General features: G+C 33.6%; 1 protein-coding gene across 2 annotated transcripts in view; it reads left to right on the top strand.

The window, feature by feature from the left end:
- The window catches only part of LOC117328813 (centrosomal protein of 135 kDa-like), a 52,342-nt gene that overhangs the window by 3,254 nt on the left and 26,327 nt on the right, over positions 1 to 22,761 (top strand). Inside the window, exon 4 of one of the 2 annotated variants that reach the window (XM_033886374.1) lies at positions 180 to 409. In XM_033886374.1, coding sequence (XP_033742265.1) covers positions 180 to 409 — 230 coding nt within the window. Of the gene's footprint in view, positions 1 to 179; positions 410 to 10,035; positions 10,179 to 22,761 lie in introns of those variants that run through there. The other variant, XM_033886375.1, reaches the window with a different exon arrangement.

The following is a 22,761-nucleotide window of genomic DNA, read 5'->3' as shown; positions in this document are numbered from 1 at the left end:
ACCTCTGTGTTTTACCTCTGTGTTTTACCTGTGTTTAACCTCTGTTTTACCTGTGTTTTACCTCTGTGTTTAACCTCTGTGTTTTGCCTGGTTTAACCTCTGTGTTTTACCTCTGTGTTTTACCTCTTTGTTTTACTGTCCATTAATTGTGGTACATTTTTGTACTAACTGTGCTGTAGGTGGTAAGAAGAAGAGCATTCCGTTTCGGAGACAGCGTATGGAGATTGACACAGCTGTGCCTGACTTTGATGGTCCCAGTAGACCAATGTTGTTGTCTACAGATGACCCTTATGTTGCTGACCTCCTCCAAGTGGCAGATACACGGATATCAGAACTAGAGAGACAACTCTCCGTCTTCAGAGACGAAAAGGATGTGATTGATAGAAAGCTGAAGAACTTCAGACAGCAGGTAGGGTAGTAAGGACTCAATTTATTGGATAAATTTAGGTAATGGAATGATTCGAATTAAGGCAGGCCAACATACAGTCAGACTTGCTTGTTTATCATCAGATGAATTGTTATGATTAAGGCAGGCCAACATACAGTCGGACTTGCTTGTTTATCATCAGAGTAATTGTTTGAATTAAGGCAGGCCAACATACAGTCAGACTTGCTTGTTTATCATTAGAGTAATTGTTAGAATTAAGGCAGGCCAACATACAGTCAGACTTGCTTGTTTATCATCAGAGTAATTGTTATAATTAAGGCAGGCCAACATACAGTCAGACTTGCTTGTTTATCATCAGAGTAATTGTTAGAATTAAGGCAGGCCAACATACAGTCAGACTTGCTTGTTTATCATCAGAGTAATTGTTTGAATTAAGGCAGGCCAACATACAGTCAGACTTGCTTGTTTATCATCAGAGTAATTGTTAGAATTAAGGCAGGCCAACATACAGTCAGACTTACTTGTTTATCATCAGAGTAATTGTTTGAATTAAGGCAGGCCAACATTCAGTCAGACTAGCTTGTTTATCATCAGAGTAATTGTTAGAATTAAGGCAGGCCAACATACAGTCAGACTTGCTTGTTTATCATCAGAGTAATTGTTTGAATTAAGGCAGGCCAACATACAGTCAGACTTGCTTGTTTATCATTAGAGTAATTGTTATAATTAAGGCAGGCCAACATACAGTCAGACTTGCTTGTTTATCATCAGAGTAATTGTTTGAAATAAGGCAGGCCAACATACAGTCAGACTTGCTTGTTTATCATCAGAGTAATTGTTATAATTAAGGCAGGCCAACATTCAGTCAGACTAGCTTGTTTATCATCAGAGTAATTGTTATAATTAAGGCAGGCCAACATACAGTCAGACTTGCTTGTTTATCATCAGAGTAATTGTTAGAATTAAGGCAGGCCAACATACAGTCAGACTTGCTTGTTTATCATCAGAGTAATTGTTTGAATTAAGGCAGGCCAACATACAGTCAGACTTGCTTGTTTATCATTAGAGTAATTGTTATAATTAAGGCAGGCCAACATACAGTCAGACTTGCTTGTTTATCATCAGAGTAATTGTTTGAATTAAGGCAGGCCAACATACAGTCAGACTTGCTTGTTTATCATCAGAGTAATTGTTATAATTAAGGCAGGCCAACATACAGTCAGACTTGCTTGTTTATCATCAGAGTAATTGTTAGAATTAAGGCAGGCCAACATACAGTCAGACTAGCTTGTTTATCATCAGAGTAATTGTTATAATTAAGGCAGGCCAACATACAGTCAGACTTGCTTGTTTATCATCAGAGTAATTGTTTGAATTAAGGCAGGCCAACATACAGTCAGACTTGCTTGTTTATCATCGGAGTAATTGTTAGAATTAAGGCAGGCCAACATACAGTCAGACTTGCTTGTTTATCATCAGAGTAATTGTTAGAATTAAGGCAGGCCAACATTCAGTCAGACTTGCTTGTTTATCATCAGAGTAATTGTTAGAATTAAGGCAGGCCAACATACAGTCAGGCTTGCTTGTTTATCATCAGAGTAATTGTTAGAATTAAGGCAGGCCAACATACAGTCAGACTTGCTTGTTTATCATCAGAGTAATTGTTAGAATTAAGGCAGGCCAACATACAGTCAGACTTGCTTGTTTATCATCAGAGTAATTGTTAGAATAAAGGCAGGCCAACATACAGTCAGACTTGCTTGTTTATCATCAGAGTAATTGTTTGAATTAAGGCAGGCCAACATACAGTCAGACTTGCTTGTTTATCATTAGAGTAATTGTTAGAATTAAGGCAGGCCAACATACAGTCAGACTTACTTGTGTCACTACCTGTTAGATGATTGATTTTAAAAGTAACTTCATGATTTACCAGTACACAGATGTCTCTGAGTTGAGAGCATGTTCTATTTATAATGGCATTGGCTTTACATCTACCTCACTCGGACAATTCAGTGAAAACAAACTCTGTAAATAAACTACACCAATACTTTCCAGTCTGACACTTTCCTGTACTATTACAGCCTCCTAAATTTTCCATCTTATCTCTGAGAAACTAGGTAGGTTTTAACGGTATGATCATGATCATGTCACTTTGGAATCCAACAGGTGTATATTAGGGATGCAACGATTCAAGTTCTTCACAATTCGATTCAATTTTCAATTCTTACCTCACGGTTTGATTATTTAGTAAGCCTAGATTAAATTTTTTTCACAAATAACACACAAAGCTCCAGGCTTTCGCAGAAACTAGAAGTTTATTCTTGCATATAGGAAAGAAATTGAATTGAAATCCGGACAAAATGAATCGAGAATCAAATGCACGTCGATAAATCATGATTCATCGTAATCACGGTGAATCGATTCACTACTAGCTATAGTGTATATAGTTCACACTGTGGTATACTTCTTATCTCTTATGAACCCATCAATTTCCAGTGTAAGATTTAATTACTTTATAGAGGATTATATATACTATGCAATTATTACAGTATTCATGTGTAGAAGTAGTAGTAGTTAGAGTGCATGTTTCCTTTCAGAGTACACGTCTGTCTGTTGGGGAAATTTGTTAAGAGAAATAATTAGTTAAGAGAAAGACTCTCTTGACCAATTTCCTATAGAAACTTGGCTAAAATGACCTGCAAGTAGAGGTATAACAATTTACCAGCTGTATTAATACTTTTTACTTGTTGATACTTGTATCATGAATTCGAAAATACACAGAATTGTAGTGTCTAAAACATATTGGTGTTGTGCTGTCAAACTTGGAGTTACTTCCCCTGTATGACTAAAATATAACCAAAATGGTAGAATATTTAGATCATTTAGATATTGTTGAGGCTATCATATATAGATGCCAGAGTGGCGCTAAAAGTACCTGGTATTTAGGGTTTGATAAATGCTATAAAAAGGGGCAAGGGCGTGGCCAGGGCATGTAGAATGTATCAGGTGACTACCGGTATGTCCTACATTGTCAATACTACAAACTTGGTACCTTTCTCCACCAATCAGCATAACATTCATGAGATGAGACAGTCTCCATTTTAAAATACAAAACAGATTTTTGTTGTTGTAGTATATTTCAGTGATATCAGCATCTCTCATGGTTAATGTCAACATCTTTTGTGGGAAAATTTCTTGTTTTTTTTGTTTGTTTTTGTTTTGTTTCTTTTACTTTCCAAAAATGCTAAGTTAAATTCAGAAGCTTTGTTATGTTATATGGCTACTTCGTAACTCATATGCACATAAATTATTTCATTTCTAAATATTTTAATTGAAATAAGAACACAAGACAAAAATCTTTTAGTAACTATAATTAGCATTTCGGGATTGTTACATTGTGTATATATTATGTGTAGTATCAGATGTAGAATTGTGTATAAGAAAACAGCAATTGATGATAATATGCGATGCAGTCTAACTGTGAAAAAGTCCAGAGAACAAAAACCTATAGCAAATATTAAACAATCACGTAGCCAAGGCCAACTCCAGAATGCGCCTTTTTGTCCACAGTATGAAAAGTCCACTGGCGCGATTCCGAGTAAGTCCTGGGACGTTGAAAAAAATGAAGGTTCACAATAATAATCCAATTCTACAATAGAAATATAAGACTTAACTTCATGTACAGGGTATCACTATAAAACAATGAAAGAGAAAAAATATATATATATACTAATGTCTGACATACTTAGAAATAATATAACTTTAAAAAAAAATTAATAAAGTACGTCCAGACAGATCGGTAACAATCTTGTCGATGACGAGCACAGGTAACAACGCTACAGGTGAAATGAAATTCATATATAGCAAACCTGAAAATTGCTCGATCATCTCATTAAGAGAATGGGCTTAAAGCGTTTTAATCAGAAACAGTATTGAGAGAATGGACTAGTCTTTAATCAGAAATAGAGAATGGACTAGCCTTTAATCAGAAATAGAGAATGGACTAGCCTATTAATAAGAAACAGAGAATGGACTAGTCTTTAATCAGAAATAGAGAATGGACTAGCCTTTAATCAGAAATAGAGAATGGACTAGCCTATTAATAAGAAACAGAGAATGGACTAGCCTTTAAGTAGAAACAGAGAATGGACTAGCCTATTAATAAGAAACAGAGAATGGACTAGCCTTTAATCAGAAATAGAGACTGGACTAGCCTTTAATCAGAAACAGAGAATGGACTTATTGACTTCTAATGGTATATGGTACATGTATCGTCTGTCTTTATCACAAGATTTGTGGCGATACTTAGCCCTCCCTACAAGTAGGGAGGAATTATTTCAGCAGTTGTGTGCTCCAGGCATTTCTTTCTCATTTCATGATTGATCTCTCTTGTGAGTTTTGCCCCTTTGTAAAGATTTTCACAAAAAATTGTGAATCTAAGTGCACATAATCTGTACCTAAATTATTTATCTGGTTGAAATTTATGTTTAATTCTTATGAATTTCTTAGAAGTCAAACTCCTTTGATATGGATGCATGATTATGATGTTACATCTTTTGACTCTTTTGATGAAAACTATGTTGACCGGATTTCGTTCAAATTTTGGCTTGTTTTGAGAGAAAGATTATATACATGTATCAACATCAAAAGACACTTCTCATCACAAAATCAAATTTTGGCTTGTTTAGAGAGAAAGATTATATATATGTATCAACATCAAAAGACACTTCTCATCACAAAATCAAATTCATAAAACATTGTAACTTCCTTACCAGTATGAAATAAATTTACCTAGCTAATTTCCTTACCAGTATGAATAAATTTACCTCGCTGATTATGAGTACCTTGGTAACCATGAGCTTTATGCTGTTGCCCTGGCAAGGGCCTTCATCAGCCTCCCAACCCAAAACATCCAAGTATTTGAAGTAATTTTTGTTGTTGAAAAGCTTATAAGTTTATACATAGGTATACACCCCCACCTTTCCAAATATACCTTCAGTAGAGGTCTAGGAGTGAAATTACATGTATACATTTGTATATGGTAAAATGACAGTTGGAATTTGGAGATTTGATATTTGGAATATTTCAGATTAATCGCATATTTTGGATTTAATTGTTGCTCATCAATTCTAAATTTGTTGAAATTTCTGTTAGAACTTGAATCAAATTCATATAATATCTAAAGTTTGAACTCAATTAATTTACTTTGAGATTTTGTACAATATCATGAAATTTTTTTTTATGAAAATACTGCATATACAATATTATCAAAAAACTGATGAAAATACTGCACGCACAATATTATGAAAGAAACCCTGATATTTGTAGACTTCGATTTAGATAAAATAAAACTTAACATTGTCAGGGGAGACAACTCTTTTGTCTCTCTTAAACTCAAAAATGTAAATAAGGCCTGTTCATTTATGCAAACAAATTTACAAAGTTCATAATTTTTCAAGTCAAAGTAATCTGTTGAAACCTTTTTACCATTTTTAATGAAATTTTTGAAAAAAATTATTGGTGAAGCCCTTTAGATTTAGCCTTACCCTCCTCCAATCACCCTGATTGGTGTAGCCCTTTAGATTTACCCTCCAATCACACTGATTGGTGTAGCCCTTTAGATTTACCCTTGCCCTCTAATGACCCTGATTGGTGTAGCCCTTTAGATTTACCCTTACCCTCAAATCACCCTGATTGGTGTAGCCCTTTAGATTTACCCTCCAATCACCTTGATTGGTGTAGCCCTGTAGATTTACCCTCCAATCACCCTGATTGGTGTAGCCCTTTAGATTTAGCCTTACTCTCCAATCACCCTGATTGGTGTAGGCCTTTAGATTTAACCTTACCCTCCAATCACCCTGATTGGTGTAGCCCTTTAGATTTACCCTCCAATCACACTGATTGGTGTAGCCCTTTAGATTTAGCCTTACCCTCCAATCGCCCTGATTGGTGTAGCCCTTTAGATTTACCCTCCAATCACCCTGATTGGTGATGCCCTTTAGATTTACCCTTACCCTCCAATCACACTGATGGGTACCGGTGTAGCCCTTTAGATTTAGCCTGACCCTCCAATAACCCTGATTGGTGTACATGTAGGCCTTTTAGATTTACCCTTACCCTCCAATCACCCTGATTGGTGTAGCCCTTTAGATCTAACCTTACCCTCCAATCACCCTGATTGGTGTAGCCCTTTAGATTTACCCTCCAATCACACTGATTGGTGTAGCCCTTTAGATTTACCCTCCAATCACACTGATTGGTGTAGCCCTTTAGATTTACCCTCCAATCACACTGATTGGTGTAGCCCTTTAGATTTACCCTCCAATCACACTGATTGGTGTAGCCCTTTAGATTTACCCTCCAATCACACTGATTGGTGTAGCCCTTTAGATTTACCCTTACCCTCCAATCGCCCTGATTGGTGTAGCCCTTTAGATTTACCCTTACCTTCCAATCACCCTGATTAATTGGTGTTACCGGTACCCTTACCCTCCAATCACCTTGATTGGTGTAGCCCTTTAGATTTACCCTCCAATCGCCCTGATTGGTGTAGCCCTTTAGATTTACCCTTACCTTCCAATCACCCTGATTAATTGGTGTTACCGGTACCCTTACCCTCCAATCACCCTGATTGGTGTTACCGGTACCCTTACCCTCCAATCACCCTGATTGGTGTTACCGGTACCCTTACCCTCCAATCACCCTGATTGGTGTTACCGGTACCCTTACCTTCCAATCACCCTGATTGGTGTTACCGGTACCCTTACCCTCCAATCACCCTGATTTGTGTTACCGGTACCCTTACCCTCCAATCACCCTGATTGGTGTTACCGGTACCCTTACCCTCCAATCACCCTGCATACATTTGTATTTAAACAAAGGAGACTGGGATAATCCTATCAGCCACTACTCACTTGGTGTTGGCTCTATCCTATACATGTAGCTATATACCAGTATATAGTATGACATTAACTAATTGTACTTATTAGATATACATCGTATAACAATATTTATTGCATTTATATGTAAGTATGATGTACATACAAACATGTCATGTAATGACTTAGTATATAGTTTTGATTGGGTGGGATGTCTATAGTAGTATACAGTTTTGATTGGGTGGGATGTCTATAGTAGTATATAGTTTTGATTGGGTGGGATGTCTATAGTAGTATACAGTTTTGATTGGGTGGGATGTCTATTGTAGTATATAGTTTTGATTGGGTGGGATGTCTATAGTGAAAGTTTAATTCAGTAGCCCAGACATTCACCAGCTGGTAATAGGAAATTTAAAACATGAAAAATATCCTTGGATAACTTTTTTCATCAGCAGCTTAAGCCAGCACCAAAAATACTGTATCTGTGTACTCCATTTGATTAGAGCCAGGTAGTCGTGCGTATATAGATTATTCCCACTGTGGACCCCAGTCAATGATAGTTGCCAAGTAAGCAGATTGCCTGATTAACACTTATATATGTATATGTGTATTGATATTAAGTCGGGGTCAGCAAATTCTCTAAAGGGGTGTATTATGTGAGATAAAAAAAAATGTACATGTTGATGGAGGGTTGGTAGAGGATATCAATGTGGAGTCTAGTCTTGTACAAAAATTGTAGTGTCATAGGGTTGTCAAGTTATATATGGAAGGGGGTGGGATAGGGAAATGGCATAGGGGTTTGAAATACTCGACTTTATATGCATTCGATTTAGAGTGTGGGGTAAATACAGGGATTATGAAGAGGTAATTCTGTCAGTAATACTAATGTGATATTACAGACCAATACTATAGGCTGACTTAATAGGTTTAGCTCCTTATGTGTTGTTGGTATTAGTGATTTTGGTGTCTATAGAGGCATGCCAAAGGGAGTTAGTTATCATTAAATCAGTCAGTAGCAGTTCAATCACATATAGTTAAATTGATAGGAATAGTTATACAACTTACTTTTCATCGTATTAGTAGTAATGGTTGTTTAAATATTTGTTGATAGATTAGAATGGCCCAACATACTACATGTATGTTAAAATATTTTGTATCTTTTAATAGATTTAGAATGGTTTTATTCTGTATGGAGAATCTCCTGGTTTCATACGGACTTGGTAATAATCTCTAACTCCCAATGATTTCTTACCATTAATCTCTTTCAAATACGTTGTAATTATTACCATGTATTTGTCAATTTGTCAGTCATGCCATCTTGATAAATTATACAATAAGTATATTATGTGGAAATGTGATTGATCAAGGTTTCAGTATGCTGTCGGTTTTAGTTTTACGTGTATAATCTTACATTTTGATATCAAGGTTTCAGTACGATGTCGGTTTTAGTTCTACGTGTATAATCTTACATTTTGATATCAAGGTTTCAGTACGATGTCGGTTTTAGTTCTACGTGTATAATCTTACATTTTGATATCAAGGTTTCAGTACGATGTCGGTTTTAGTTTTACGTGTATAATCTTACGTTTTGATATCAAGGTTTCAGTACGATGTCGGTTTTAGTTTTACGTGTATAATCTTACGTTTTGATATCAAGGTTTCAGTACGATGTCGGTTTTAGTTTTACGTGTATAATCAAGGTGATCTGCATACCTTTTCATGTCCGATCGGAAAATTCAAACCCAGCCACATAGGGGAAAGGCAAGTGTGTTACCACATGTGACACCCAATCGCGCGACCACCCAATTTTAGAAATTCATACCATTAATTTTGTAATCTATATTTCCACTAATATAAAAGTTTTATTTCTTATAGTTTTGTCTACATAAATGTTTCTTGGATGTTGTCTGTACATTTTGGTATATTGATATAAAAGTTTTAGTATATCAATGTTTGTCTACTGATATTAGATGTTTATACTGTAAGTTTTGCAAAATTTAGTCCTATATTCAAATATAATTATTGTTGCTCTGTGCTGATTGAAATCTGCCAAAAATCTGTTTTATTTATATTTATTTTCCCCATTTGTATATCATGAAAATGAGGTATGAATTCAAATTAAAATATGTAGTCTGGCAGAAAGTAAATATATTCTTAACGTAAAGCTACTAAATATATTGAGGGCTATTAAATGTCTAAGTAAAATATTTGCTAACCATAATGTTGGATGTTATGTTTGTGTGATAAAACGTGTTGACGGTAAAGGCTGATCTGATGACAAATTTTATATCCAAGGTGTTTAAATAGATTTCCTTTCGACTTTAAACTTTTACCGAGCTTTGGCTATCTCAAGTTGTTTGGCCTATTATGTACACATACATATACATATTCCTTTTACATCCCTGGAAAGGCAATCACTCAATACAGTTCAATAACGCTATCAATCGAGGCCTGCCATAGGTTTTATATCATGATAATCTATTCAGTGTAAATTAAATTTGATCTATTATTAAAACCCAATAAAAATAATTCATACAAAAAATGTATTGTTAGACAAATGTAAGTGACAATGGAAGGATTTGTATTGGGCCTAATTAGATTTTACCTGAGGTTCTATTGACTGGTTCCTATTATTAGATTTTACCTGAGGTTTTATTGACTGGTTCCGTATTGATTTGGTCCCCACCTGGGCCCCTCGGCTGGCTGATAATACTGAATGAGGCATGCTACAACATGCTTCTCTTGTAGTAAATATAGTAAAATGTAGCCAGAGCGGGAACACACATTCCCTACCTCCTCTGTAATCTGCTAGGGGACAGCATTGTAAACCCGCCACCACCTTCCCCCATTTCGGACATTTGGAGTTGAGATTGTGCACTTGGACATTGACTCCTAAACATCTTTCTAAATTGGTAAGTAGAAATACAGTGTTAAAGCTTGTTAGACAATAGGTTTACACCTGTCACAGGTAGAACTGTAAACAAACGGCTGAGTGGCTAGTACTCACTAGGTCTTAACTAAGGCTGACACAATAGGTATCGTACATATAGGGTACCCTTATAAAGGGCATTTAACACTTGCATATTGGTTCCTTATAGACAGTGGAAATCTACATTCTGAGGTGGAAATTTTAATGTTAATGTTGTATGGGTAATGTGTGTGTGTGTTTGTGTGTGTGGAGATATATAAAGTATGATAATTAGTATTGATTGTATAGGTCTGAAGCCCTGAGCAGTATCAGGTAGCTGGTAAATTAACTGTTAATGATGACACAGATGTCACTGGAGTGATTACTACATCACTCTGACCGTATTATCCTCTTCCTACTCTCCTACACCTGGTTTACCAGAGTCAGTCCTACTGTCCTACACCTGGTTTACCAGAGTCAGTCCTACTGTCCTATACCTGGTTTACCAGAGTCAGTCCTACTGTCCTATACCTGGTTTACCAGAGTCAGACCTGCTGTCCTACATCTGGTTTACCAGAGTCAGACCTACTGTCCTACACCTGGTTTACCAGAGTCAGTCCTACACCTGGTTTACCAGAGTCAGTCCTACTGTCCTACACCTGGTTTACCAGAGTCAGTCCTACTGTCCTACACCTGGTTTACCAGAGTCAGTCCTACTGTCCTACACCTGGTTTACCAGAGTCTGTCCTACTGTCCTACACCTGGTTTACCAGAGTCAGTCCTACTGTCCTACACCAGGTTTACCAGAGTCTGTCCTACTGTCCTACACCTGGTTTACCAGAGTCAGACCTACTGTCCTACACCTGGTTTACCAGAGTCAGTCCTACTGTCCTATACCTGGTTTACCAGAGTCAGTCCTACTGTCCTATACCTGGTTTACCAGAGTCAGACCTGCTGTCCTACATCTGGTTTACCAGAGTCAGACCTACTGTCCTACACCTGGTTTACCAGAGTCAGTCCTACACCTGGTTTACCAGAGTCAGTCCTACTGTCCTACACCTGGTTTACCAGAGTCAGTCCTACTGTCCTACACCTGGTTTACCAGAGTCAGTCCTACTGTCCTACACCTGGTTTACCAGAGTCAGTCCTACTGTCCTACACCTGGTTTATAATTACAAGAGTCAGTCCTACTGTCCTACACCTGGTTTACCAGAGTCAGTCCTACTGTCCTACACCTGGTTTACCAGAGTCAGTCCTACTGTCCTACACCTAGTTTTACCAGAGTCAGTCCTACTGTCCTACACCTGGTTTATAATTACCAGAGTCAGTCCTACTGTCCTACACCTGGTTTACCAGAGTCGGTCCTACTGTCCTACACCTGGTTTACCAGAGTCAGTCCTGCTGTCCTACACCTGATTTACCAGTCAGTCCTACTGTCCTACACCTGGTTTACCAGAGTCAGTCCTACTGTCCTACACCTGGTTTACCAGAGTCAGTCCTACTGTCCTACACCTGGTTTACCAGTCAGTCCTACTGTCCTACACCTGGTTTACCAGAGTCAGTCCTACTGTCCTACACCTGGTTTACCAGAGTCAGTCCTACTGTCCTACACCTGGTTTACCAGAGTCAGTCCTACTGTCCTACACCTGGTTTATAATTACCAGAGTCAGACCTACTGTCCTACACCTGGTTTACCAGAGTCAGTCCTACTGCCTCTATATCATTTGCTTTCCTTATTGGACCAAATGTCAAGACCTTTTTATCTTGACTAAATTAAACCTATTTTTGCCAGACATGTCAGCCATAGTTTGGCATACATTGCAATCTAAGCCAATATCAATGTATCTGACTAAAGTTTTGATATTTACATTGTAATTAAATACCAAGAAAACCTTTCTGTGGAAACAGGAGAAAGTAACTCTGTATAAGTTTACCTGTGTCTTGTTAGTAATGCTGTGATAAAGGGACTAATGATGTTTCTGGCTGTTGTAGTCCATTATAGGACATGAATGTGGACCATCAGTTCCATTACACAGCCTATATATAGTAAACTTGTAGACTTGAGGGCACCTGCTGCATCATAATTGAAAAGATTTTCAATGTTCAGGTTCTCAAAGTTACTGGTGTACTGCATGCAAACCAAAAAAAAAAACAAAAAAAACCTACTAGGTTATAAATAGGTTTGGAGGTAGAGATTTATTTTTTCGGGGCCTGAACAATTTGCTGACTGCATGATATGCCTGGAACAACATGAATAATATGTAATTATATATATATTTATAAAAAGCTATAATAGGACTGTAAATGGCATTTAATTTAGGTTTAAATTGAATCCATGAGGTTTAATAAGTTGTTTATTTTCAATTATTGAATAAGATTTATTGATAGTAATTTGGCATTGATAACAGCTCGGTTTAATCTCACCAGTCTAGATCTTGGATGTTTCCCAAAAACATCATTATATATCATAAAAAGTTTGGTAATGTAGAAAATTGATTGAGTGATAATAATCAGGTTATGGCTTGAGTTTTCTTCACTACCTGTCTGCTTCCTTTATGTTGGCTCAATCTGAGGACAATTTTGATTGGTGACCGTGAGTCATGTCTCTGATCTGAATGGAAATGAGAGTCGAAAAACCAACCAGGGAATGCTTATGAATCAAAACTAGAATACAGTACACACCAAAAACATGGAATAATGTAAAACTAGAATACAGTACACACCTAAAACATGGAATAATGTAAAACTAGAATACAGTACACACCTAAAACATGGAATAATGTAAAACTAGAATACAGTACACACCAAAACATGGAATAATGTAAAACTAGAATACAGTACACACCAAAAACATGGAATAATGTAAAACTAGAATACAGTACACACCTAAAACATGGAATAATGTAAAACTAGAATACAGTACACACCAAAAACATGGAATAATGTAAAACTAGAATACAGTACACACCTAAAAACATGGAATAATGTAAAACTAGAATACAGTACACACCTAAAACATGGAATAATGTAAAACTAGAATACAGTACACACCAAAAACATGGAATAATGTAAAACTAGAATACAGTACACACCAAAACATGGAATAATGTAAAACTAGAATACAGTACACACCAAAACATGGAATAATGTAAAACTAGAATACAGTACACACCAAAACATGGAATAATGTAAAACTAGAATACAGTACACACCAAAAACATGGAATAATGTAAAACTAGAATACAGTACACACCAAAAACATGGAATAATGTAAAACTAGAATACAGTACACACCTAAAACATGGAATAATGTAAAACTAGAATACAGTACACACCAAAAACATGGAATAATGTAAAACTAGAATACAGTACACACCTAAAACATGGAATAATGTAAAACTAGAATACAGTACACACCAAAAACATGGAATAATGTAAAACTAGAATACAGTACACACCTAAAACATGGAATAATGTAAAACTAGAATACAGTACACACCAAAAACATGGAATAATGTAAAACTAGAATACAGTACACACCAAAAACATGGAATAATGTAAAACTAGAATACAGTACACACCTAAAACATGGAATAATGTAAAACTAGAATACAGTACACACCTAAAACATGGAATAATGTAAAACTAGAATACAGTACACACCTAAAACATGGAATAATGTAAAACTAGAATACAGTACACACCAAAAACATGGAATAATGTAAAACTAGAATACAGTACACACCAAAAACATGGAATAATGTAAAACTAGAATACAGTACACACCTAAAACATGGAATAATGTAAAACTAGAATACAGTACACACCTAAAACATGGAATAATGTAAAACTAGAATACAGTACACACCAAAAACATGGAATAATGTAAAACTAGAATACAGTACACACCAAAAACATGGAATAATGTAAAACTAGAATACAGTACACACCTAAAACATGGAATAATGTAAAACTAGAATACAGTACACACCAAAACATGGAATAATGTAAAACTAGAATACAGTACACACCTAAAACATGGAATAATGTAAAACTAGAATACAGTACACACCAAAAACATGGAATAATGTAAAACTAGAATACAGTACACACCTAAAACATGGAATAATGTAAAACTAGAATACAGTACACACCAAAAACATGGAATAATGTAAAACTAGAATACAGTACACACCTAAAACATGGAATAATGTAAAACTAGAATACAGTACACACCTAAAACATGGAATAATGTAAAACTAGAATACAGTACACACCTAAAACATGGAATAATGTAAAACTAGAATACAGTACACACCTAAAACATGGAATAATGTAAAACTAGAATACAGTACACACCAAAAACATGGAATAATGTAAAACTAGAATACAGTACACACCAAAACATGGAATAATGTAAAACTAGAATACAGTACACACCAAAAACATGGAATAATGTAAAACTAGAATACAGTACACACCAAAAACATGGAATAATGTAAAACTAGAATACAGTACACACCTAAAACATGGAATAATGTAAAACTAGAATACAGTACACACCTAAAACATGGAATAATGTAAAACTAGAATACAGTACACACCTAAAACATGGAATAATGTAAAACTAGAATACAGTACACACCTAAAACATGGAATAATGTAAAACTAGAATACAGTACACACCAAAAAACATGGAATAATGTAAAACTAGAATACAGTACACACCTAAAACATGGAATAATGTAAAACTAGAATACAGTACACACCTAAAACATGGAATAATGTAAAACTAGAATACAGTACACACCTAAAACATGGAATAATGTAAAACTAGAATATAGTACACACCAAAAACATGGAATAATGTAAAACTAGAATACAGTACACACCTAAAACATGGAATAATGTAAAACTAGAATACAGTACACACCTAAAACATGGAATAATGTAAAACTAGAATACAGTACACACCAAAAACATGGAATAATGTAAAACTAGAATACAGTACACACCTAAAACATGGAATAATGTAAAACTAGAATACAGTACACACCTAAAACATGGAATAATGTAAAACTAGAATACAGTACACACCAAAAACATGGAATAATGTAAAACTAGAATACAGTACACACCAAAAACATGGAATAATGTAAAACTAGAATACAGTACACACCTAAAACATGGAATAATGTAAAACTAGAATACAGTACACACCTAAAACATGGAATAATGTAAAACTAGAATAAAGTACACACCTAAAACATGGAATAATGTAAAATTAGAATACAGTACACACCTAAAACATGGAATAATGTAAAACTAGAATACAGTACACACCAAAACATGGAATAATGTAAAACTAGAATACAGTACACACCTAAAACATGGAATAATGTAAAACTAGAATACAGTACACACCTAAAACATGGAATAATGTAAAACTAGAATACAGTACACACCTAAAACATGGAATAATGTAAAACTAGAATACAGTACACACCTAAAACATGGAATAATGTAAAACTAGAATACAGTACACACCTAAAACATGGAATAATGTAAAACTAGAATACAGTACACACCTAAAACATGGAATAATGTAAAACTAGAATACAGTACACACCAAAAACATGGAATAATGTAAAACTAGAATACAGTACACACCTAAAACATGGAATAATGTAAAACTAGAATACAGTACACACCTAAAACATGGAATAATGTAAAACTAGAATACAGTACACACCAAAAAACATGGAATAATGTAAAACTAGAATACAGTACACACCTAAAACATGGAATAATGTAAAACTAGAATACAGTACACACCTAAAACATGGAATAATGTAAAACTAGAATACAGTACACACCTAAAACATGGAATAATGTAAAACTAGAATACAGTACACACCTAAAACATGGAATAAAGTAAAACTAGAATACAGTACACACCTAAAACATGGAATAATGTAAAACTAGAATACAGTACACACCTAAAACATGGAATAATGTAAAACTAGAATACAGTACACACCTAAAACATGGAATAATGTAAAACTAGAATACAGTACACACCTAAAACATGGAATAATGTAAAACTAGAATATAGTACACACCAAAAACATGGAATAATGTAAAACTAGAATACAGTACACACCTAAAACATGGAATAATGTAAAACTAGAATACAGTACACACCTAAAACATGGAATAATGTAAAACTAGAATACAGTACACACCTAAAACATGGAATAATGTAAAACTAGAATACAGTACACACCTAAAACATGGAATAATGTAAAACTAGAATACAGTACACACCTAAAACATGGAATAATGTAAAACTAGAATACAGTACACACCAAAAACATGGAATAATGTAAAACTAGAATACAGTACACACCTAAAACATGGAATAATGTAAAACTAGAATACAGTACACACCTAAAACATGGAATAATGTAAAACTAGAATACAGTACACACCAAAACATGGAATAATGTAAAACTAGAATACAGTACACACCAAAACATGGAATAATGTAAAACTAGAATACAGTACACACCTAAAACATGGAATAATGTAAAACTAGAATACAGTACACACCAAAACATGGAATAATGTAAAACTAGAATACAGTACACACCAAAAACATGGAATAATGTAAAACTAGAATACAGTACACACCTAAAACATGGAATAATGTAAAACTAGAATACAGTACACACCTAAAACATGGAATAATGTAAAACTAGAATACAGTACACACCTAAAACATGGAATAATGTAAAACTAGAATACAGTACACACCAAAAACATGGAATAATGTAAAACTAGAATACAGTACACACCTAAAACATGGAATAATGTAAAACTAGAATACAGTACACACCAAAAACATGGAATAATGTAAAACTAGAATACAGTACACACCAAAACATGGAATAATGTAAAACTAGAATACAGTACACACCTAAAACATGGAATAATGTAAAACTAGAATACAGTACACACCAAAAACATGGAATAATGTAAAACTAGAATACAGTACACACCAAAAACATGGAATAATGTAAAACTAGAATACAGTACACACCAAAACATGGAATAATGTAAAACTAGAATACAGTACACACCAAAAACATGGAATAATGTAAAACTAGAATACAGTACACACCTAAAACATGGAATAATGTAAAACTAGAATACAGTACACACCTAAAACATGGAATAATGTAAAACTAGAATACAGTACACACCTAAAACATGGAATAATGTAAAACTAGAATACAGTACACACCTAAAACATGGAATAATGTAAAACTAGAATACAGTACACACCTAAAACATGGAATAATGTAAAACTAGAATACAGTACACACCTAAAACATGGAATAATGTAAAACTAGAATACAGTACACACCTAAAACATGGAATAATGTAAAACTAGAATACAGTACACACCTAAAACATGGAATAATGTAAAACTAGAATACAGTACACACCTAAAACATGGAATAATGTAAAACTAGAATACAGTACACACCTAAAACATGGAATAATGTAAAACTAGAATACAGTACACACCAAAAACATGGAATAATGTAAAACTAGAATACAGTACACACCAAAAACATGGAATAATGTAAAACTAGAATACAGTACACACCTAAAAACATGGAATAATGTAAAACTAGAATACAGTACACACCAAAACATGGAATAATGTAAAACTAGAATACAGTACACACCTAAAACATGGAATAATGTAAAACTAGAATACAGTACACACCTAAAACATGGAATAATGTAAAACTAGAATACAGTACACACCTAAAACATGGAATAATGTAAAACTAGAATACAGTACACACCTAAAACATGGAATAATGTAAAACTAGAATACAGTACACACCTAAAACATGGAATAATGTAAAACTAGAATACAGTACACACCTAAAACATGGAATAATGTAAAACTAGAATACAGTACACACCTAAAACATGGAATAATGTAAAACTAGAATACAGTACACACCTAAAACATGGAATAATGTAAAACTAGAATACAGTACACACCTAAAACATGGAATAATGTAAAACTAGAATACAGTACACACCTAAAACATGGAATAATGTAAAACTAGAATACAGTACACACCTAAAACATGGAATAATGTAAAACTAGAATATAGTACACACCAAAAACATGGAATAATGTAAAACTAGAATACAGTACACACCTAAAACATGGAATAATGTAAAACTAGAATACAGTACACACCTAAAACATGGAATAATGTAAAACTAGAATACAGTACACACCAAAAACATGGAATAATGTAAAACTAGAATACAGTACACACCTAAAACATGGAATAATGTAAAACTAGAATACAGTACACACCTAAAACATGGAATAATGTAAAACTAGAATACAGTACACACCTAAAACATGGAATAATGTAAAACTAGAATACAGTACACACCTAAAACATGGAATAATGTAAAACTAGAATACAGTACACACCTAAAACATGGAATAATGTAAAACTAGAATACAGTACACACCTAAAACATGGAATAATGTAAAACTAGAATACAGTACACACCTAAAACATGGAATAATGTAAAACTAGAATACAGTACACACCAAAACATGGAATAATGTAAAACTAGAATACAGTACACACCTAAAACATGGAATAATGTAAAACTAGAATACAGTACACACCAAAACATGGAATAATGTAAAACTAGAATACAGTACACACCTAAAACATGGAATAATGTAAAACTAGAATACAGTACACACCTAAAACATGGAATAATGTAAAACTAGAATACAGTACACACCTAAAACATGGAATAATGTAAAACTAGAATACAGTACACACCTAAAACATGGAATAATGTAAAACTAGAATAAAGTACACACCTAAAACATGGAATAATGTAAAACTAGAATACAGTACACACCTAAAACATGGAATAATGTAAAACTAGAATACAGTACACACCAAAAACATGGAATAATGTAAAACTAGAATACAGTACACACCAAAAACATGGAATAATGTAAAACTAGAATACAGTACACACCTAAAACATGGAATAATGTAAAACTAGAATACAGTACACACCAAAAACATGGAATAATGTAAAACTAGAATACAGTACACACCAAAAACATGGAATAATGTAAAACTAGAATACAGTACACACCAAAAACATGGAATAATGTAAAACTAGAATACAGTACACACCTAAAACATGGAATAATGTAAAACTAGAATACAGTACACACCTAAAACATGGAATAATGTAAAACTAGAATACAGTACACACCTAAAACATGGAATAATGTAAAACTAGAATACAGTACACACCTAAAACATGGAATAATGTAAAACTAGAATACAGTACACACCTAAAACATGGAATAATGTAAAACTAGAATAAAGTACACACCAAAAACATGGAATAATGTAAAACTAGAATACAGTACACACCTAAAACATGGAATAATGTAAAACTAGAATACAGTACACACCTAAAACATGGAATAATGTAAAACTAGAATACAGTACACACCAAAAACATGGAATAATGTAAAACTAGAATACAGTACACACCTAAAACATGGAATAATGTAAAACTAGAATACAGTACACACCTAAAACATGGAATAATGTAAAACTAGAATACAGTACACACCTAAAACATGGAATAATGTAAAACTAGAATACAGTACACACCTAAAACATGGAATAATGTAAAACTAGAATACAGTACACACCTAAAACATGGAATAATGTAAAACTAGAATACAGTACACACCAAAACATGGAATAATGTAAAACTAGAATACAGTACACACCTAAAACATGGAATAATGTAAAACTAGAATACAGTACACACCTAAAACATGGAATAATGTAAAACTAGAATACAGTACACACCTAAAACATGGAATAATGTAAAACTAGAATACAGTACACACCTAAAACATGGAATAATGTAAAACTAGAATACAGTACACACCTAAAACATGGAATAATGTAAAACTAGAATAAAGTACACACCTAAAACATGGAATAATGTAAAACTAGAATACAGTACACACCTAAAACATGGAATAATGTAAAACTAGAATACAGTACACACCTAAAACATGGAATAATGTAAAACTAGAATACAGTACACACCAAAAACATGGAATAATGTAAAACTAGAATACAGTACACACCAAAAACATGGAATAATGTAAAACTAGAATACAGTACACACCAAAAACATGGAATAATGTAAAACTAGAATACAGTACACACCTAAAACATGGAATAATGTAAAACTAGAATACAGTACACACCAAAAACATGGAATAATGTAAAACTAGAATACAGTACACACCAAAAACATGGAATAATGTAAAACTAGAATACAGTACACACCTAAAACATGGAATAATGTAAAACTAGAATACAGTACACACCTAAAACATGGAATAATGTAAAACTAGAATACAGTACACACCTAAAACATGGAATAATGTAAAACTAGAATACAGTACACACCTAAAACATGGAATAATGTAAAACTAGAATACAGTACACACCTAAAACATGGAATAATGTAAAACTAGAATACAGTACACACCTAAAACATGGAATAATGTAAAACTAGAATACAGTACACACCAAAAACATGGAATAATGTAAAACTAGAATACAGTACACACCAAAACATGGAATAATGTAAAACTAGAATACAGTACACACCTAAAACATGGAATAATGTAAAACTAGAATACAGTACACACCTAAAACATGGAATAATGTAAAACTAGAATACAGTACACACCAAAAACATGGAATAATGTAAAACTAGAATACAGTACACACCTAAAACATGGAATAATGTAAAACTAGAATACAGTACACACCAAAACATGGAATAATGTAAAACTAGAATACAGTACACACCAAAAACATGGAATAATGTAAAACTAGAATACAGTACACACCTAAAACATGGAATAATGTAAAACTAGAATACAGTACACACCTAAAACATGGAATAATGTAAAACTAGAATACAGTACACACCAAAAACATGGAATAATGTAAAACTAGAATACAGTACACACCAAAAACATGGAATAATGTAAAACTAGAATACAGTACACACCAAAAACATGGAATAATGTAAAACTAGAATACAGTACACACCAAAAACATGGAATAATGTAAAACTAGAATACAGTACACACCTAAAACATGGAATAATGTAAAACTAGAATACAGTACACACCAAAAACATGGAATAATGTAAAACTAGAATACAGTACACACCTAAAACATGGAATAATGTAAAACTAGAATACAGTACACACCTAAAACATGGAATAATGTAAAACTAGAATACAGTACACACCTAAAACATGGAATAATGTAAAACTAGAATAAAGTACACACCTAAAACATGGAATAATGTAAAACTAGAATACAGTACACACCTAAAACATGGAATAATGTAAAACTAGAATACAGTACACACCTAAAACATGGAATAATGTAAAACTAGAATACAGTACACACCTAAAACATGGAATAATGTAAAACTAGAATACAGTACACACCTAAAACATGGAATAATGTAAAACTAGAATACAGTACACACCAAAACATGGAATAATGTAAAACTAGAATACAGTACACACCAAAAACATGGAATAATGTAAAACTAGAATACAGTACACACCTAAAACATGGAATAATGTAAAACTAGAATACAGTACACACCAAAAACATGGAATAATGTAAAACTAGAATACAGTACACACCTAAAACATGGAATAATGTAAAACTAGAATACAGTACACACCAAAAACATGGAATAATGTAAAACTAGAATACAGTACACACCTAAAACATGGAATAATGTAAAACTAGAATACAGTACACACCTAAAACATGGAATAATGTAAAACTAGAATACAGTACACACCTAAAACATGGAATAATGTAAAACTAGAATACAGTACACACCTAAAACATGGAATAATGTAAAACTAGAATACAGTACACACCTAAAACATGGAATAATGTAAAACTAGAATACAGTACACACCTAAAACATGGAATAATGTAAAACTAGAATACAGTACACACCTAAAACATGGAATAATGTAAAACTAGAATACAGTACACACCAAAAACATGGAATAATGTAAAACTAGAATAAAGTACACACCTAAAACATGGAATAATGTAAAACTAGAATACAGTACACACCTAAAACATGGAATAATGTAAAACTAGAATATAGTACACCAAAAACATGGAATAATGTAAAACTAGAATACAGTACACACCTAAAACATGGAATAATGTAAAACTAGAATACAGTACACACCTAAAACATGGAATAATGTAAAACTAGAATACAGTACACACCTAAAACATGGAATAATGTAAAACTAGAATACAGTACACACCTAAAACATGGAATAATGTAAAACTAGAATACAGTACACACCTAAAACATGGAATAATGTAAAACTAGAATACAGTACACAC

The sequence above is a fragment of the Pecten maximus genome, chromosome 6, assembly GCF_902652985.1.
Source record: "Pecten maximus chromosome 6, xPecMax1.1, whole genome shotgun sequence".
In the NCBI taxonomy this organism is placed as follows: domain Eukaryota; kingdom Metazoa; phylum Mollusca; class Bivalvia; order Pectinida; family Pectinidae; genus Pecten; species Pecten maximus.
The sequence above is the reverse complement of the archived record's forward strand: the minus strand, read 5'-3'. Positions and strand labels throughout refer to the sequence as shown.